General features: G+C 32.7%; 1 protein-coding gene across 1 annotated transcript; it reads left to right on the forward strand.

Annotated features, from left to right (window-relative positions):
- Positions 1-739: 739 nt before the first annotated feature.
- Positions 740-5691, forward strand: LOC127725506 (toll-like receptor 4). Its single transcript, XM_052232528.1, has 2 exons — positions 740-930; positions 2988-5691. The coding sequence occupies exon 2, from the start codon at positions 3359-3361 to the stop codon at positions 5372-5374; it is 2016 nt and encodes a 671-aa protein (XP_052088488.1). The 5' UTR covers positions 740-930; positions 2988-3358; the 3' UTR covers positions 5375-5691.
- Positions 5692-17199: the final 11508 nt, after the last annotated feature.

Raw genomic sequence — 17199 nt, forward strand, 5'->3', positions numbered from 1 at the left:
TGAAAATTGCTGAAACATCCACTTCATTTAAACTTTGGTTGATAGTTGTGTCATTGGCAATCATACTTCATCTCCTTTTTGTTTTACATATATCATTTGTGTAACAGTTTTTCTTCTTTTTGGAGTTTAATAATTCTTTTTACTACGAACAAAATATATAATTTTACTTTCTACTCGATTATTTGTCCGATTGATATTTTCCGACAGTTCTAGTATTTTCCAAGTCAAATACATTCAGTGTTAGAGTTTCTGACTTCGTCATAGTGTCTCACCATCTTAGGTTTTATAAGCATGAAAACAAATAAGCAATGAAAAAACAAATAAAACAAACTCCAACATTACAAAAAGACAGAGAGAAAAAAAAAGTTTTTGGAAAGGTTTTGTACAAAGAAATGATAAAGAGCTGTTAAAAAGAAAGAGTTTGTTATGAGAAAACGAACATAGTTATCGGTTTATAAAAAGCATTAGTGTTGGTTATGCCACTTTACAGCGCACGCAGTAGAATTTTAATAAACTGTAACAAGAATGTTAAACTGTACACCACTTCTATCACAATTCGTTTGATTTGTTATAATTCTTTTAAGGGGTGTTGAATGTAGATCAAATTACTATGCTATAATTTTTTTAATTTAACATGTACAATGAAATAAAAAAAAACAGTATTGTACGTAATACAATCATAAACGGTGAACAATGCATGCATTGTGTCCTTTTGCATTAAAAAGCTTCAAGGTAAACACTGTCTACCTATAAAACTCAGAGTCGAAATACACACAGAGAAGCTGGTTGGTATGTAACATACATCTGTCTGCATACAAAACAGTAACATTAGTATCTGTTCACTGAAATCTTCTCTAAAACATTTAGAAAGAAGAATCATGAACATTATAAAAATTATACTCCTTTGGATCTCAGCAGCCTTACAAGAAGGTAAGTTATTTCATTATTTTAATTAAAACTTAATATCTAATTTAAACGTTGGACATACCTTGTTCACAGAATACCGTTAAATGTGATAGTTCAGAAACCTTTGCATTCTAGCTGATATACAAGAGGACGATTTTTTTTTAGATCAATTCAATAAATTGTTTTTGTTCAAAACACTACACGTGACTGATAACAATTTACAGAAATTCAGTAACCCTATGCACAAATATTGTACTGAATATAAAACGAAAATAAATGATTTCCATGGCAGTACGATTTCTGATGAGTGTACATGTATCTTGCCTTTTTTATTTTGATATTGCATGAACTTTTTTTTAACTTGTGACATACTCTCTCTTTCCGTCACTCTCGCTCATGCAGCTTCTATCCAAAATTAAATGTACATGTACATGTTATCACATAATGAAGTGTTAGCCTTCATTGTTAAATGAAACTTCTACCAAGTATGCTGCACACATAACGTCCATAAATATACTGATATGTTTTGTATTGTGTACATGTGCATTTTTACATACATATTCTAACCGTTTAACAGATTATGTTATCGCCCGTCACACGTTTAAAAGTAATGACTTCAATTTTACTATTACTTTACCGTTTTACAACAGCTTCCTTGTAAACAGCAACCATGTATGAAGGAATGTATGATAGGGAACTCAAGCATATAGTATCAACTGGGAAATATATAATACCTATGCTGGAATATTGTTGCATGAAAATAGAAGATTCACAATTAAAAAGTTGTAATCATCTTTTTATTGATAACTTTGGTCAATAACCAACTCAAATTGTCAATTTTCAGATTTAAGACAAGATATGTAGCAGACTTAGAGTTATTTAATTCTAATACAATTCTTATATAAGATTTTTTTTCATTGGCTAAAATTTACCACCGAATCCACGTTTGACATGTCGTTACTAAGGAGTGAGCCGCCATATGTAATTAATAATTTTTTTAATAACAACAACTGTTACAATATAATCGAAAAAAAAAATACAACTACCCCAAAACCGCCGTTTTAATGTGATTTTATGCAAAATTGATTCGTAGAAGTAACAAATTAACCGTCAGCTTGAACGTTGTCATTTGTATGACGTCACATTGAGCCATAACGTTTATGTGCGAAAATCATTCATGAATTTTTGCTGAAGTTTATTTTATTTTAAATTTATAGATATTCTTCTAGTTCTAACGTATCATTTCTTTTTGTAATGCACTAGAATCGGAATAACAGTACTGTTGTTGGACAGTTATCGTCGTCATTTGGAATTTAATAGTCGCAAATATCCGGTTTACTGGCTCTGCTACGCGTCGCCAGTGAAACTGCATTTGCGATCATCTGATCGCCAATTGACGACGGCAATTCTTCAACCACAGTACTGTTTTCCCTTAATTTCAATCTCGATTGGAAAAATATATGTTATACAGTCAACAAACTTTATATAGTTGGTTAGAGGACACTAGCTTTATCGCGGAACATAAAGCTAGTAAATAATGCAAGCTTCTTTTCATTATTGATGGCAACCTCCTGTGGTAAGTCTGTTTCATATGAATAATTAAACAAGTCGGGAAGTATAGAAAAGCAGTATGCAATTCCAAGTTTGTTAAAGAAACTCGTCGTCCGAACGTTACCAATATATTGTTCATAAAGAAATCTTCAGAATTTTAGTGTTCCAATCGGAGTGTTTTAAAAACTATAATTTAGAATTTCCTGAAACCAAAAAAAAATCTATTTTGCTGTATCAAAAAACGTTTTCTATAGTAGGTAGTTTAACATTATTACTGATAAAATAATAGCTAACAAGACAAATGTTTAGCAACAAGCGTTTGAAGATAGATGGTGCAAGAGTGCTTACAGACATGTTTTTGTTTTTCTGTATCAACGACCTTTAGGACTTGACTTATTTGGAGGATGTTTATTATTGTATCATTTTGTTTGATGTAAATTATTTTGTTGAACTATGGTGTGAATTATAATCTGCACATAACTATCATTTGTATAATATTTGAGTTAAGAGTTGTTTTTCCACTCTTGCAGTTCAAGGTCACAGTACCGAGACGAAATGCAACGTGCAAAACAAAATCATTGATTGCAGCCATTCGACCCTGACCATTATACCTAGTCACTTACCAGTACACGCAACTAGCATGGATTTAAGTAGAAACAGCATACAAATAGTCATAGGTTTTACCTTTCAGTATTTTAAAAATCTTACCGAGCTAAATTTGGGTTATAATTTGATACAATCAATCGACAAAAATGCTTTCCATGGATTGCATCGTCTACAAAGTCTACACCTGGAACACAATTTCTTACAAGTGTTACCAATTGGAGTTTTCGACAACCTGAATTGTTTGCAACATCTTTGGATTTACCACAATTAACTACAAAATCAACTGGATGACCAAATGAAGGAAACGTCAAAGATCCTATCACTGAGGACCCTTTCGTTTGACATACATCAAGATTTCAAGTTTCCTAGCAAGTGGTCCACATTAAGTAATTTGACTCACGTGGAGATTTTCCCAAAATCGGTAAAAGTGCAATTCAACAAGGAAATGTTCGCTCATATTAAGATAATACCTATAATGTCTTTGTACTTAGATGTTGTGCCCTCTATATCGGAAGATTTTTTCTACCATTTTCCTAAATTGGATTCAATAACATTAGATTTAGGTGGCAGTTTACCAACAAATCCAATAAATGAAGTATTCAGATCTTTTGGGGTTTTGAGGAGAAGGAACATGACAAATATTAAAATAGAAAATAGTAGATTTAGTAATGCATTTACCTTAAATCACAACAAAATGAAGTATTTATCAACCATTTGTTTGAAACGACTGACATTGCACAATTTATACATTAAATCTATAGGTCTTTATGCGTTACAGAAATTTTCTTATGAGAGCAAATGTCTTGAATTCCTACAAGTTTCAAAAAATATCATTCTCAGCCAGGAAGTTTCTCCTTTATTCATTTGCCATAACTTTGAAAATTTGAAAGTTTTTAAACTTATTGATAATAGGCGTTTTCTAAGATGTAAACGCTCGGCACCAATATACGTCAATATCATTTTACCAAAAACTCTAGAAGAGTTGTACATAGAAAACAACATAAACGATAATTTGCCCAGTATTATATTAAACAACAGTCTAAATTTGCGAGTGCTAAGCTTGAAGGACAATAAAATATGGTCTTGTAAAGGAATTTTAAAAGGAGGTTTGAGGGTGGAGTATTTTGATATGTCGGGTTGGACATGCATACAACTGTCAATCAATTTGCTATATGGTTTTCCAAATTTAAAGACACTGAAAGCAAGTGGATCACATCTAGGACAAGGATTCATAAACACTGCTCACGCGGGGTCTTTTTTAAGTGAGACGCTGAGAATTCGAGATATAAACTTGTCATCTAATAAAATAACCACTATACCAAAAGGATTCTTTATGCACCAGTTTGAGCAGTTATCATCACTTAATATGTCGCATAACAATCTAACAATATTTCCTAAATTTCATTCCACTGTTAAAACATTAAATCTCATTGATTTGACCTTTAACAGTATAACGCATTTCGTAGACACTGACATAGATCAAATTGAAAAGCTTGGCGAAGTGGATTTACTCTTGAAAGGAAATCTCTTTCAATGTTCTTGTAAAACTTTACAGTTTTTGAAGTGGTTGAGTAAGTCAAAACGAATATTGGATATTTTAGATGTAAAATGTGTAACTGATACGGCATCTCGCACTTTTATGTTTGAAATTATTTCCGATCTAAAACAATTTGAAATCTCCTGCAGAACCAAATTCTGGTTGCCATTTGCTGTGTCATTAACCTCCATGATCATATTTGCTATGATATTAATCGTTATATTCTTTCGATATAAATATGCTTTTGAGTACTTTTTATTGAGATTGAAAATGAACATGAAAAATTACAAAGACTTGAGGCAGGAATACACTTATGATGCTTTTATATCATATAGCCATGCAGATGTGGAATGGGTTAAACGGTTCCATGACAAACTCAGCAGTATGGGCTTCGAATTATGCCTGGACGCCAAGGATTTTATTGCTGGTAATAGTATAGCAGAAAATGTTATTAATGCAATCGATTCTAGCAGAAAGGTTATATTTATTATAACTCATAATTTCTTGAAGAGTAATTGGGGGTCGTATGAGATAGAAATGACTCGTATGCATGCTTTTCAGAAAGGAAGAAAAGACATGGTGATTATAGTGGTAAAGGATGAGATTGAAGTTAATGAAATTCCACATGTAATGAAAGAAATGTGGTTTAAAATTATATGTATCCAGTGGCCAAATGATGATAATCTGCCGTACAATACGGAGGATATTTTTTATGACAAGATGAAGATTTCTCCAAAACGGAAGGAAGAAACGACCAGAAATTTAGTTGTATAGAACTGTGGTCACCATTCCAATACAATAAGCAACATTTGAGTAAATTTCTTGCACATAAAGCAGATATTTTTTTTTTATAAAAATAAGGAGATGTGGTATGATTACCAATGAGACATTATCCACCAAAGTTCAAATGAAGTGGATGCATGCAATTATTTAATTGTTTAAAAAATGAATGACATCTTAAGTATAGTATAGGATTATATTACTTCAAAACCTCTTAACGATTTGACTGTAGAAATTGGAAAACTATTGAATTAACAAAATGTATTTTTGTATTAATAATCAAGATATTAAAGTAACACTGAAGTACAGTATTCGGGTATTGTATTTATATGTTGGTTCTAACATGGAAACTGTTTTAATAAATTAAAACCGCCTGGGTGGTATCGTGTTCTCCTCGAGTGTGATAGGTCGTGAGTTAGAACCCCGGCCGGGTCAAACAAAAGAATTTAAAATTGGTATTTGCTGCTTCTCCGCTAAGCACACGGCATAAAGGAGTGAGAGCAAAGACTGGTCTGCTCGGAGTCAGATCAATGTGTCCGGGAAAGGTGACATGTCTTCCTATGGTTATGTACATTGTGAACAAGCATGTTAAAAATCCGACTAAGCGAGTTGGTCTAGCAAAAAGCAGGATTCATATATTCATATTACATCAATATGTTCTGGACCTGAATATGCATATTAATTTGCCGCTGGACGTTAAGCAGCCATGCATCCATCATAATAAATTAAAACATATACATGAACATTGATATCTAGTTATGAACGCTTATGGTTCTTCGTGCTGTCGTAATTAGATATTGGGGATTGCACAAGGTCATATTTTACCCAGACGGTTAAAACGTCCGATGGAGGTGTACTAATTGCTGTTTTAGTCTTGAATAAAGGCAACAGTTGTATACCGCTGTTCAAAAGTCATAAATCGATATAGAGAAAACAAATCAGGGTTACAAACTAAACCCGAGGGAACACATCAACTATAAGAGGAAAACAACAGAACAACAGAAACACTGAAGTGCAACAATAACAAACGCCAACATACATAGAAACGGTCTATTTGATAACAACTGCCATTGAAAACATGATTTATTTATTAATAATACATGGCTTTAAACTAGTATTCAGTAACTGTTTTCTTAAAAATCGGTATTTTGTGTCATTCGTCATTTTGTTATATCTTTATGGCCTATTGTTTCATTCGGACTATTCATCTTCTCTAAATTGATTGTTTTCAGTTTGTTATTATGCTGTGTTTTCTATATGGAACAAAATGTTGAAGAGGAACTGATTATTATTTAGACCACTTGAGCTCAACAGCGTATTTTTTTTTTTTTTTTTTTTTTTTGTCGTGTTGCTCATTCTTTGGTTTTATATTAATGCTGTGTGTCCTTTTGTCGTTTTTATTTTTTGCCATGGTATTGTCTATTTGTTGTTACGATGAGATTTTATACGCATGCACGCATTAACATGAACTAATTTTCAATCCTACATAAGAATAAAAAAAAAATATGAGGTACCAATATCAATAGATTTGTAAAACTTCATGTAATTATATTGATAAATTGTATGATGCATCCTTATCAGGACAGCCTGGCAGTGTAAGCGAATCTTGCTTTGTAATAATGTTAAATATTCTGAAATTAAAAGCGTGAGATTGAAATTAAAGAAAATATGTTGCAAAGCTCAATCTTTATTTTTCTGTAAACTATTGGTCGATTTATTTACCTAATTTGTCAACCAATATCATTATCCTAACGAATAGTAAAGTTTATTTATCGTAAGTATTTTTGTTTTGTATAAAAGCGGTTTTTCGAGTTTGGAGGAGCACCAGAAGAAAGTTGAACAGAGTGTTACCTGTATCATAAATGCTTACTTCACTAGACAGCTTAACACCTTAGATCAAGGACGTGTAATTTATTATAAATACCAGGGAGAAAAACAACTCGGATGACCTTTTTTTTATTGTATTAAAAAATGACATAATATATGTAAGAAGGTTATGCTTGATTTTATTCAGGGGTTGTCCCTAAACAAGATTGTTACTGATATATATATATATATATATATATATATATATATATACTTTTCTAACAATAAGTAACCTATGACATATCAATAAACAATTATGGAAATAACAGTTTGAATTTCTTTTTTTTTAACAAGATTGTAGTGTTACAGTAGTCGGATCATTTATCTATTGTGTCCTATTTTCTATTGTGATATTTGAGTGCAGATTCGCATGACGGCTAATGCAGTCATTTCAGTAGACACAGCCGTTCTCACTCCAGTTAATATCCTATAATTCGGTTTCTTTATGAAAACAAATTTGCATAATATTTACCATTCGATCTTGGCCTCAAGAGTTGACTCTGGAATATATATATGGGCATCTCTGGATTTTCCCTTTCCTCCAGTAATCCCCCTGCATAAGTGGAGCGTCCATTTGCGTGTTTAGGATGTATAAATATGCAGCCACGCCGGTCGGTACGAGGACGTAAACTTCAATGCCTGGTGTACGGAGAGTGTCATGCCTCTGCACGTACAATTATAACATTCTGAGTGGTCGTAGGTGGCCTGTGACAGGGCTAAATATTTGTCTCTGTCCACCATACCCTCATTTCAAAGTCCAAATAATTGTCATCCACGTAGACCTATTTTGCATAACACTTCATATCAAATAGTGTGTTCTCCTTAATATGTTTGAAATATTTGTAACTTTATGTTTACCAAGCAAAAGTCCATCAACCAGTCATTTGATTTTTAAACTTTCAAACCGACAGCTTCAAACTAAAGTCCTATGAAGAGTGTTTGATAACTAGTCACGTGTGTTATACACGGCAATCATGACGTCACAGCCGGTTTAAATGTGCTTCATATCTTACATATCTGAGCTCTAGACAAATTTCGTTTGAGCATATTGTCGGAAATATAATCTAACATCAAATTCAAAGTGAATAACTATGAAAAGTGCATGTCAGGCATAGAATTTATTTTATAGAGGACCGTACAAAATGGTGGACGAAGCAACTTGAAAATGTTGTTACTATCGCATTATATAAATTGATTTCTTCAAATGCTTTAGATAACCTTTTAATTATCAAACTAAAAAAAAAATCCCCATTCTTTTTGTTGTCGTGATTTTAAAAACGGAGGCTTGTCATTATCGTGTTTATACTTTCAATAATATTTGCTGTTTTCATTTTTTAAATAGTAAATTTCTAGAGATTGCACGTTTTGGTAACATTTTTCCATTTTTATGCCCAAATATAGTCTTTTCACAGTCAATTCATATTATAACATCTGTATTAAACGACACAAAGATAATAATACCAGATATGCCTGGTAAATTACAAACATGTAGTGTTGATACAAGTCCAACTTATACAATTATTCAGGTATTACACTGGAAGCATATGCCAAACCGTTATGTTTGTGCACGTATATTTCTAATAACACAATGTAAAAATTCTTGAAAACGTACGATTTTGATTATCGATACACGCATTCTTTTACTATTGATGTTGTCGATTTTTTTCATTTAAAGAGTTATTTTCCTCATGTTTTCGCGTCATCGGTTTTCCCACTGTATTATTTTTCATCATTTGCTCTTCAGTAAGTGTCGTTGGATTTTTTTTAAGGTTGCACAGTGAATTTGCAAAACAAATACCTTCATCGAAAAGTTGGTTATGTTGTTTACAACACAATCGATGTTGTTAAATTGTCGCTATGACCTGTGCGACAAAAACATATTCATGATGCAGGTAGCACCCGTGCTAGTTCCCCTTTCATATATAATCCTGCTGGGCACGTAATTACCGGTGACCTAAAAATTGCCAATAACACTTATCTGCGAAATGTGTTATCCAAAGGCCCGAAATATCGTGAGACTAAATCCATCAATTGGAAACACAACTTCAAAATACTGATGGAGGTCGTTAATACAAATCAGAATTAAGAAACTGAATGGCTCTATTAAAATCCATGCTACATCAATCTTTAAAGACCCAAATGTTGCAAAACACTTATCCTACCTCCATGACAAATATGTTGTTGTCCCCGCAGATAAAGCCCCAAACAACATCGTTTTTGTGTGTAAATCACATTACATAAACTGCTTGATAAATGAATTAGGTATTGACAATTCACTTGGAAACATATACCCCCACGGCACTTTCTAAAGAGATTATCCTGGATAATCATAGGTATGTTCTATGTTCCTTTGGAATTTCGACCAACGATAAGAACTGGATCTTCCATCACTGTAATTGATACCTAAACTACATAAGTGTCTTTACAAACAACGGTATATTGTTGGGTCTTCCAAGTGCTCCACAAAACCGCTTTCTATATAAATAACATCAATTTTATCAACAATCAAAGCCGGGCTTCAAAGTCATTGTGAAACTACCTTTTCTAGAGGTGGCTTGAATCAGATGTGGATACTAAAAAAAATCAAAAGATCTTTAAGAGTACATACAATCTAAGTCTCTTTCATCTTGCAATAGTAATAAAACATTTGACTTTTCAACACTTTACACAAGTATCCCCCATTCTAAACTAAAAGACAAATTGAAAGAGTTTGTCCTGCTTTGTTTCATAAAAAAGAATGGCCAACGTAGATACAAGTATCTTGTCTTAGGGAGGGGAAAATCCTACTTTATAAAAAATCACTCTGATTCTAACAACAAATTTTCTGAAACTGACATTATCAAGATGCTTAATTTCTTGATTGACAACATATTTGTTAAGTTTGAAGGACGTGTTTTTCAACAAACAATCGGTATTCCCATGAGAACAAACTGTTCCTCTTCTTGCCGACTTGTTCCTTTATTCATATGAGGCTGACTTCATACAGGAACTTCTTAGGCAGAAAGAAAAGAAGTGAGCAGTATCCTTTAACTTTACTTTCCGCTATATAGATGATGTTCTCTCAATAAATAATTCAAAATTTGGTGACTATGTTGAACGAATCTATCCCATCGAACTTGAGATAAAGGATACAACAGATACAGTTAAGTCTGCCTCATATCTTGACTTACATCTAGAAATTGACAAATAGGGTTAGTTGAAAACAAACTTTACGACAAAAGAGATGATTTTAACTTCCCAATTGTGAACTTTCCATTTCTATGTAGCAACATTCCAGCAGCGCCTGCATACGGAGTATATATCTTCCAGTTAATATGATATTCCAGGGCTTGTATGTCCTATCATGATTTCCTTGATAGAGGGTTGCTGCTCACAAGGAAGCTATTAAACCAAGAGTTCCAAGTGTTGAAGTTGGGGTCATCCCTTCGTAAGTTTTACGGACGACATCACGAGTTAGTTGACCGTTATGGAATATCCGTTTCACAGATGATAACGGATATATTCCTAATGTCGTAACTACAATCCCATATATGGCATGGTATTGGTTGCAAAAATTTGATATTTTTCATTAAAATGCAATATTTTTTATTCAATTGGTATATTTCTTCATTTGAATGCAATATTTTTTTATTCAAATGGTATATTTTTTCATTTAAATGCAATATTTTTTATTCAAATGGTATAATATGTCATTCAAATGCAATGTTTTTTATTCAATTGGTATATTTCTTCATTTAAATGCAATATTTTTTATTTAAATGGTATAATTTGTCATTCAAATGCAATATTTTTTATTCAATTGGTATAGTAGTTTTTTTTTATTTATATGCAATAATTGCATTATGGGAAATTCTTTGACGTCTTAAGGTCAAATTTGCAACAACGTTTCTGATTGGTCGGTACTTGTTTGGATTTCCCCTTTCTTTCTAAACATGAGTGACCAAGAATTAAAAAACGTGTCAGAATATCGCCCCTCTAACTAAATCTGGCGTTCGTGCGAGTCCTGCACTGGCTGTTAAAATCTTCTGGTCCTAACTATTACTTCTATTGCAAAATTTCGATGGTCAAAACGTTCGGACCACCACTTTTCAAAAACTTCAATTGTATAAGGATCTATTTGTAAGTATATCGTTTTTTAACTAGATTAGACACCGTTGATTTTCCCGTTTGAATGGTTTACACTTGTCATTTTTTGGGAGCCCTTTATAACTTGCTGTTCGGTGTGAGCCAAGGCTCCGTGTTGAAGACCGTACTTTGACCTTTAATGGTTTACATTTACAAATTATGACTTGGAAGGAGAGTTGTCTCATTGGCAATCATACCACATCTTCTTATATCTATATACAACATAAACCAGACGTTTCTCATACTGTTTTCTTTTTTAATAAGTCCTTTGCCGCGCGCTGTGTACTGATTGATACTTCAGTCTGGGAGAACAAGATTTATTCCAGTACTAGTTGTAGTTAGCTTTGAGCAAACTTCCAGTAATTGTAAATACTCTTATGTCTTGTGTCTTTTGTCTTAATGTTATTTTTTTTTGTGTGTCTCATACCGATCTTTTGAGTTAATCTAACTGCAACTGATTAGTGCAGGTTGTTCTTTTATTCTACTGTTACACCACTGTCCCAGCTTCGGGATGGGCTGAGTGCCGCTCACAAACATGTTGTTGTACTGTTACACCACTGTCCCAGGTTAGGGGAGGATTGAGATCCCGCTAACATGTTTGACCCCGCCACATTCTGTATGTATGCATGTGCTTGTCCCAAGTCAGGAGCCTGTAATTCGGTGGTTGCCTTTTGTTGCTGTGTTATACATATTTGTGTTTTGTTCATTTTTTTGTACATTAATTCGGCCGTTAGTTTTCTCGTTTGAATTGTTTTAGATTTGTGATTTCGGGGCCTTTTATATAGCTGACTATGTGGTAGGCTTTGCTTATTGTCGAAGGCCGTACGGAGACTTATAGCTGTTGATTTCTGTTTAATTTTGTCTCTTGTGGAGAGCTGTCTCATTTGCAATCATACGGTACCACATCTTCGTTTTTATATCAACCCTGCACTATTCTTTATTTGCTCATCCCAGGTCAGCCTGTAGTTTAGTGGTTGTCGTTGGTTCATGTCTCGACCCGTAATTGATATTTTGCAAATTGTTTTGTTATGTAATTAGGCCGTTAGTTTTTTCGTTTGAATGGTCACACTTTTCATGTCGGACCTTTTATAGACGACTTTACAGTATCAAGTTTTTGTCATTGTTGAAGGCCTTACGATTGTGTATAATTGCTTACATCCACTTCATATTTGAGCTCCGGTGGATAGTTGTCTTTTTAGCAATCATATCCCATCTCTTCGTTTTTATATTATATACCTGACTTCTAAACTTGTGTTTTCCTGAACAAGCATGAAATATTTGTCACTGGGCGTTAACAATTAGCAACAAAACAATCAATCAATTTAAACTTGTGTTAAATAAGAGGTAAACCATTTGTTATTTATTTATTTGTTGGGGTGGGGGACAGAAGGATTTCATATATATGAGTATGGTTGCCTGGTAAGAGCTGAAAAATATGCACGATTAGCGACAGATTAAAATGAATTATAATGCCCTCATTTCCCTTCCCCATCCTTTATCTATAATCTTAAACTGACCACTACGGAATAGCCCAATAGTGTTGAAAGTAGCGTTAAACACCAATCAATCAAAATCCCTTACCTAGAATATCAAACAATCGTCCCTTAACTGTTATTGTCCGTGTTGTTCTTATATTTATCCAGCTTATCGTCCTACAGGGATGTCTTACTAAGGCTTTCATACCATAAAACGTTTATAACATAGCTCACATTCTAATATATCTGAATTCATAAATTTAATGTTATTTAGAATTAACGACGCCATGTTTGTTATGTGCCTCTGCCGTCTAAACAACCTATCAAAAAAGAAGAGGTGGAAGAGAGCCAGAAGATCTTCCCAATGCAAAAAAAAAAAAAAAAAAAAATGAACTTCTTCTGGCTCACTACCGAAGAACAGAAAAACGCGCCCCATTAATATGTTTTAAAAACGCCTTGCCCCTACCCTTTTTTCCCAAAAATTGGCATTGTTAAATATATATATACATATATATCATGTATATGATCATCATTAAAAGGCTATTGTATTTTTATAAGACCTACTTTATTACATGATCTGGGACTAATGACATCTATCTATAAGTCCAAGCATACAGTAAATTATTATAATATGAATATGTTTCTTGTTTTAATAACCACATTTGATGCTATGCATGAGTCACCATTTATCAGGACAGGAATTGGGTTTACATAGAGAGAATAATGTGCAAAAAATGGATATGGGGCGGTACCAAACCTATAGATAACATAATAAAGAAATGATGAAATATAAAGAATGCGTCGATTGTTTTTTGGTTGCCAAATGTCCAGTAACAAATATTTCACGCATGTTTAACACAAATATAATAGAGATCAAAGGATAAAGAATATAGTGAAATGGTAAAAACTAAAAGATATAGAATTACAGAAACTATCTTTAATCTGAATGCCCTCCCCTCAAACACACACACATTAACCATTACTGCAAATATCGCATATATACATCTCTATACAAATATCTTAATCCCCCCCCCCTCCCCCAACTCCCCTAGACACCGAGGTTTTGGATCCGCCCCTGTTAAATGTATCTTATAATATTATACATTTTGTACGGGTCTAGATAATTGCTAAACGTACAATCCTATAATTTGTTGGCTACAAATCATTAGAGATTTGTATCTAATTATATTATATACTGTGTCACAAAATAAACGTGTATACCCCCTGCCCCTCCCAATGCAGTATTGAAAAGTAAATCGTTTAAAAGTCCTGAAGAAAAAATATGTTTTGAAATATGCCCTGCATACTTTTTTATGCAAAGTCATAGGTATATTAATTATTGAACTACTGTGGGGCTTGAAAAACAAATTCTATTTAAGGGATTCGGAGATGTGAACAGTAAAAAAAAGCACTGCAACGAATCCTAAATGTAAAATGATTTGCGGCATAAGACATGAGAGCACATATTATAGATAGTCCAAAATGTGAAGTTCACGCCTTATACAGTGTACGTCCGATGTTATAGGACTATTGTTGTAACATGGGTTAGTAACTGGTTCCAATTTATCCCGAATTGTCTTTATTAAAGAATTAGTTCTGGAGTATCACAGCTTAGGTCTCTTCTTGTGGGTCTCTGGTTCTGCTGTCGTAATTAGGTGGGTTTTTTTCTACATGAAGCAAAAAAGATGGGGCTTAGTTCAAATAATTATAACGTTCTGGAAGGCTTTTTACTCTTTTTTATGTTTGCCTTCCTGCAACGTCTCTGAGAATCAAGAAAAGAAAAAAATGATATAGCATCAGAGAACGTCATGATTACATGTATCTGGACTTAGAGGGGGGGGGGCTTGCTATGCATTTTTTTCAATGTGTAGACTGTAGGGGAGTTTCTTCAGAAAGGGTTTTCATTGGAGGCAGTTTTGCCATGCACGCAGGCATCTGTTTCTATCCATGAACAGGTTGTGTGTCAAAATAATTATTTTTACTTGTCACTCGCATTTTTTGCTCGACCTGGCCATTATTGGCATTAACAGCCTGTGCACGAACTCGCACGAACGCCAAATTTAGTTAGAGGGGCGATATTCCGACGCGTTGTTTTAATTCTTGGTTACTCGTGTTTAGAAAGAAAGGGGAAATCCAAACAATTACCGACCAATCACCAGAAACGTTGTTGCAAATTTGACCTTAAGACGTCAAAGAATTTCCCATAATGCAATTATTGCATATAAATAAAAAAACTACTGTACCAATTGAATAAAAAATATTGCATTTGAATGACAAATTATACCATTTAAATAAAAAATATTGCATTTAAATGAAAAAATATACCATTCAAATAAAAAAGTATTGGATTTAAATGAAGAAACATACCAATTGAATAAAAAATATTGCATTTGAATGACAAATTATACCATTTAAATAAAAAATATTGCATTTAAATGAAAAAATATCCCATTCAAATAAAAAAATATTGCATTTAAATAAAGAAATATACCAATTGAATATAAAATATTGCATTTAAATGACATGTTATACCAATTGAATAAAAGATATTGCAATTGAATGACAAATTATACCAATTGAATAAAAAATATTACATTTAAATGAAAAAATATACCATTCAAATAAAAAAATATTGCATTTAAATGAAGAAATATACCAATTAAATAAAAAATATTGCATTTAAATGAAGAAATATACCAATTAAATAAAAAATATTGCATTTAAATGAAAAATATCAAATTTATGCAACCAATACCATGCCATACTCATACCCTTTTTCCGAATTTGACCTAACGAGTTAGACTTATTACTGGGTTTTTAATAACATGAGCAACACGACGGGTGCCACATGTGGAGCAGGATCTGCTTACCATTCCGGAGCACCTGAGATCACCCCCAGTTTTTGGTGGGGTTCGTGTTGCTCAGTCTTTAGTTTTCTATGTTGTGTTTTGTGTACTATTGTTTGTTTAATGGTCTTTTTCTTTTTTAGCAATGACGTTGTCTGTTTGTTTTCGACATATGAGTTTGAATGTCCCTCTGATATATTTCGCCACTCTTTTAGAACAAGAGTTAAGCACCAAGTGTATGTATCATGAGTGTTCACAGACCCAGTTTTTTTTAAATCCGATTTGTATGAACGACCTTACAGCATTTAGAAAATTTGGAAAGAGTAACATACTTATCATTTTGATTAATTTAACTGTTTTTTTTTGTTTTTTTGTTTTGTTTTTTTTTGTTAAACTATGATTTGAACTACACGTTGTACATAGTTATCATTTTAATAGTTTATATATTGAGAAAAATATCTTTACTCTTATATTTAAAGGTTATTGCAATGAGACAAATACAACGTTCAAATAAGCATCATTGATTGTAACCATTAGGCTTGACTAGATTACCGAGGCGCTTACTAATACATGTGACCAGTCAGGATTTAAGTAGACACAGCATAAAAATAGTTAGAGATTTTACATTTCGGTATATCCAAAACATAACTGAGCTTAATTTGAGTTTTTAATTTGATACAGTTAATAGCGAAAACTGCTTTTCATTGTTTGCATCGTCTTAAAAGTCTACATCTGGATAACAACGTCTTAAAAGTGATACCCAAAGGAATATTCTACAACCTGAATTGTTTACAAGACCTTTAGATTGATAGCAATAAACTACAAAAACCATCAGGATGGCCAAATAAATGAAATGTCAAAAATCGTGTCACTGAGATATCTGTCGTTCGACGTGTACCAAGATTTTAAATTTCCTAGCCAATGGTCTGATTTTAGTAATATAAGTTATTTGGAGGATGTTCACTAGATCAATAAATGTGCAATTCAACAAGAAAATGTTTGCTCATATAAAACTGATGTCAATAATGACTTTGTACTTACATATAGTTCCGTCCATATCGGATGATTTTTTCGAATATTTTCCTAATTTAAATTCAATTGTATTAAAACTTGGTAATTATTTACCTAATAGTCCAATAGATCAAGTGTTTAGATCTTTTGGAGTTTAAAGACATAGAAACGTGACAAATATCTTAATAACATCTAGTACATCTGACAATGAGTTTATCTTAGATTACGAACAAATGAAGTATTTATGGTCAATTTGTTTGAAAAGATTGACATTGCAAGATTTATTCATAAAATCTATATCTAAATACGCACTGCAAAGATTTTCTGTTGAAAGCAAATGTCTTGAATATCTAGAAATTTCACAAAATAGGATAATTGACCAAGCATTTGATTTGTTTGTCTTTATTGAGAACTTTGCAAATTAGAAAGTTTTCAAACTTATTAGAAATTGGCACCATATCAGAAGTAAACGCTCGCACCCATCAAGATTGGACAA

This window comes from Mytilus californianus, unplaced genomic scaffold (genome assembly GCF_021869535.1).
Source record: "Mytilus californianus isolate M0D057914Y unplaced genomic scaffold, xbMytCali1.0.p SCAF_15, whole genome shotgun sequence".
NCBI lineage: Eukaryota > Metazoa > Mollusca > Bivalvia > Mytilida > Mytilidae > Mytilus > Mytilus californianus.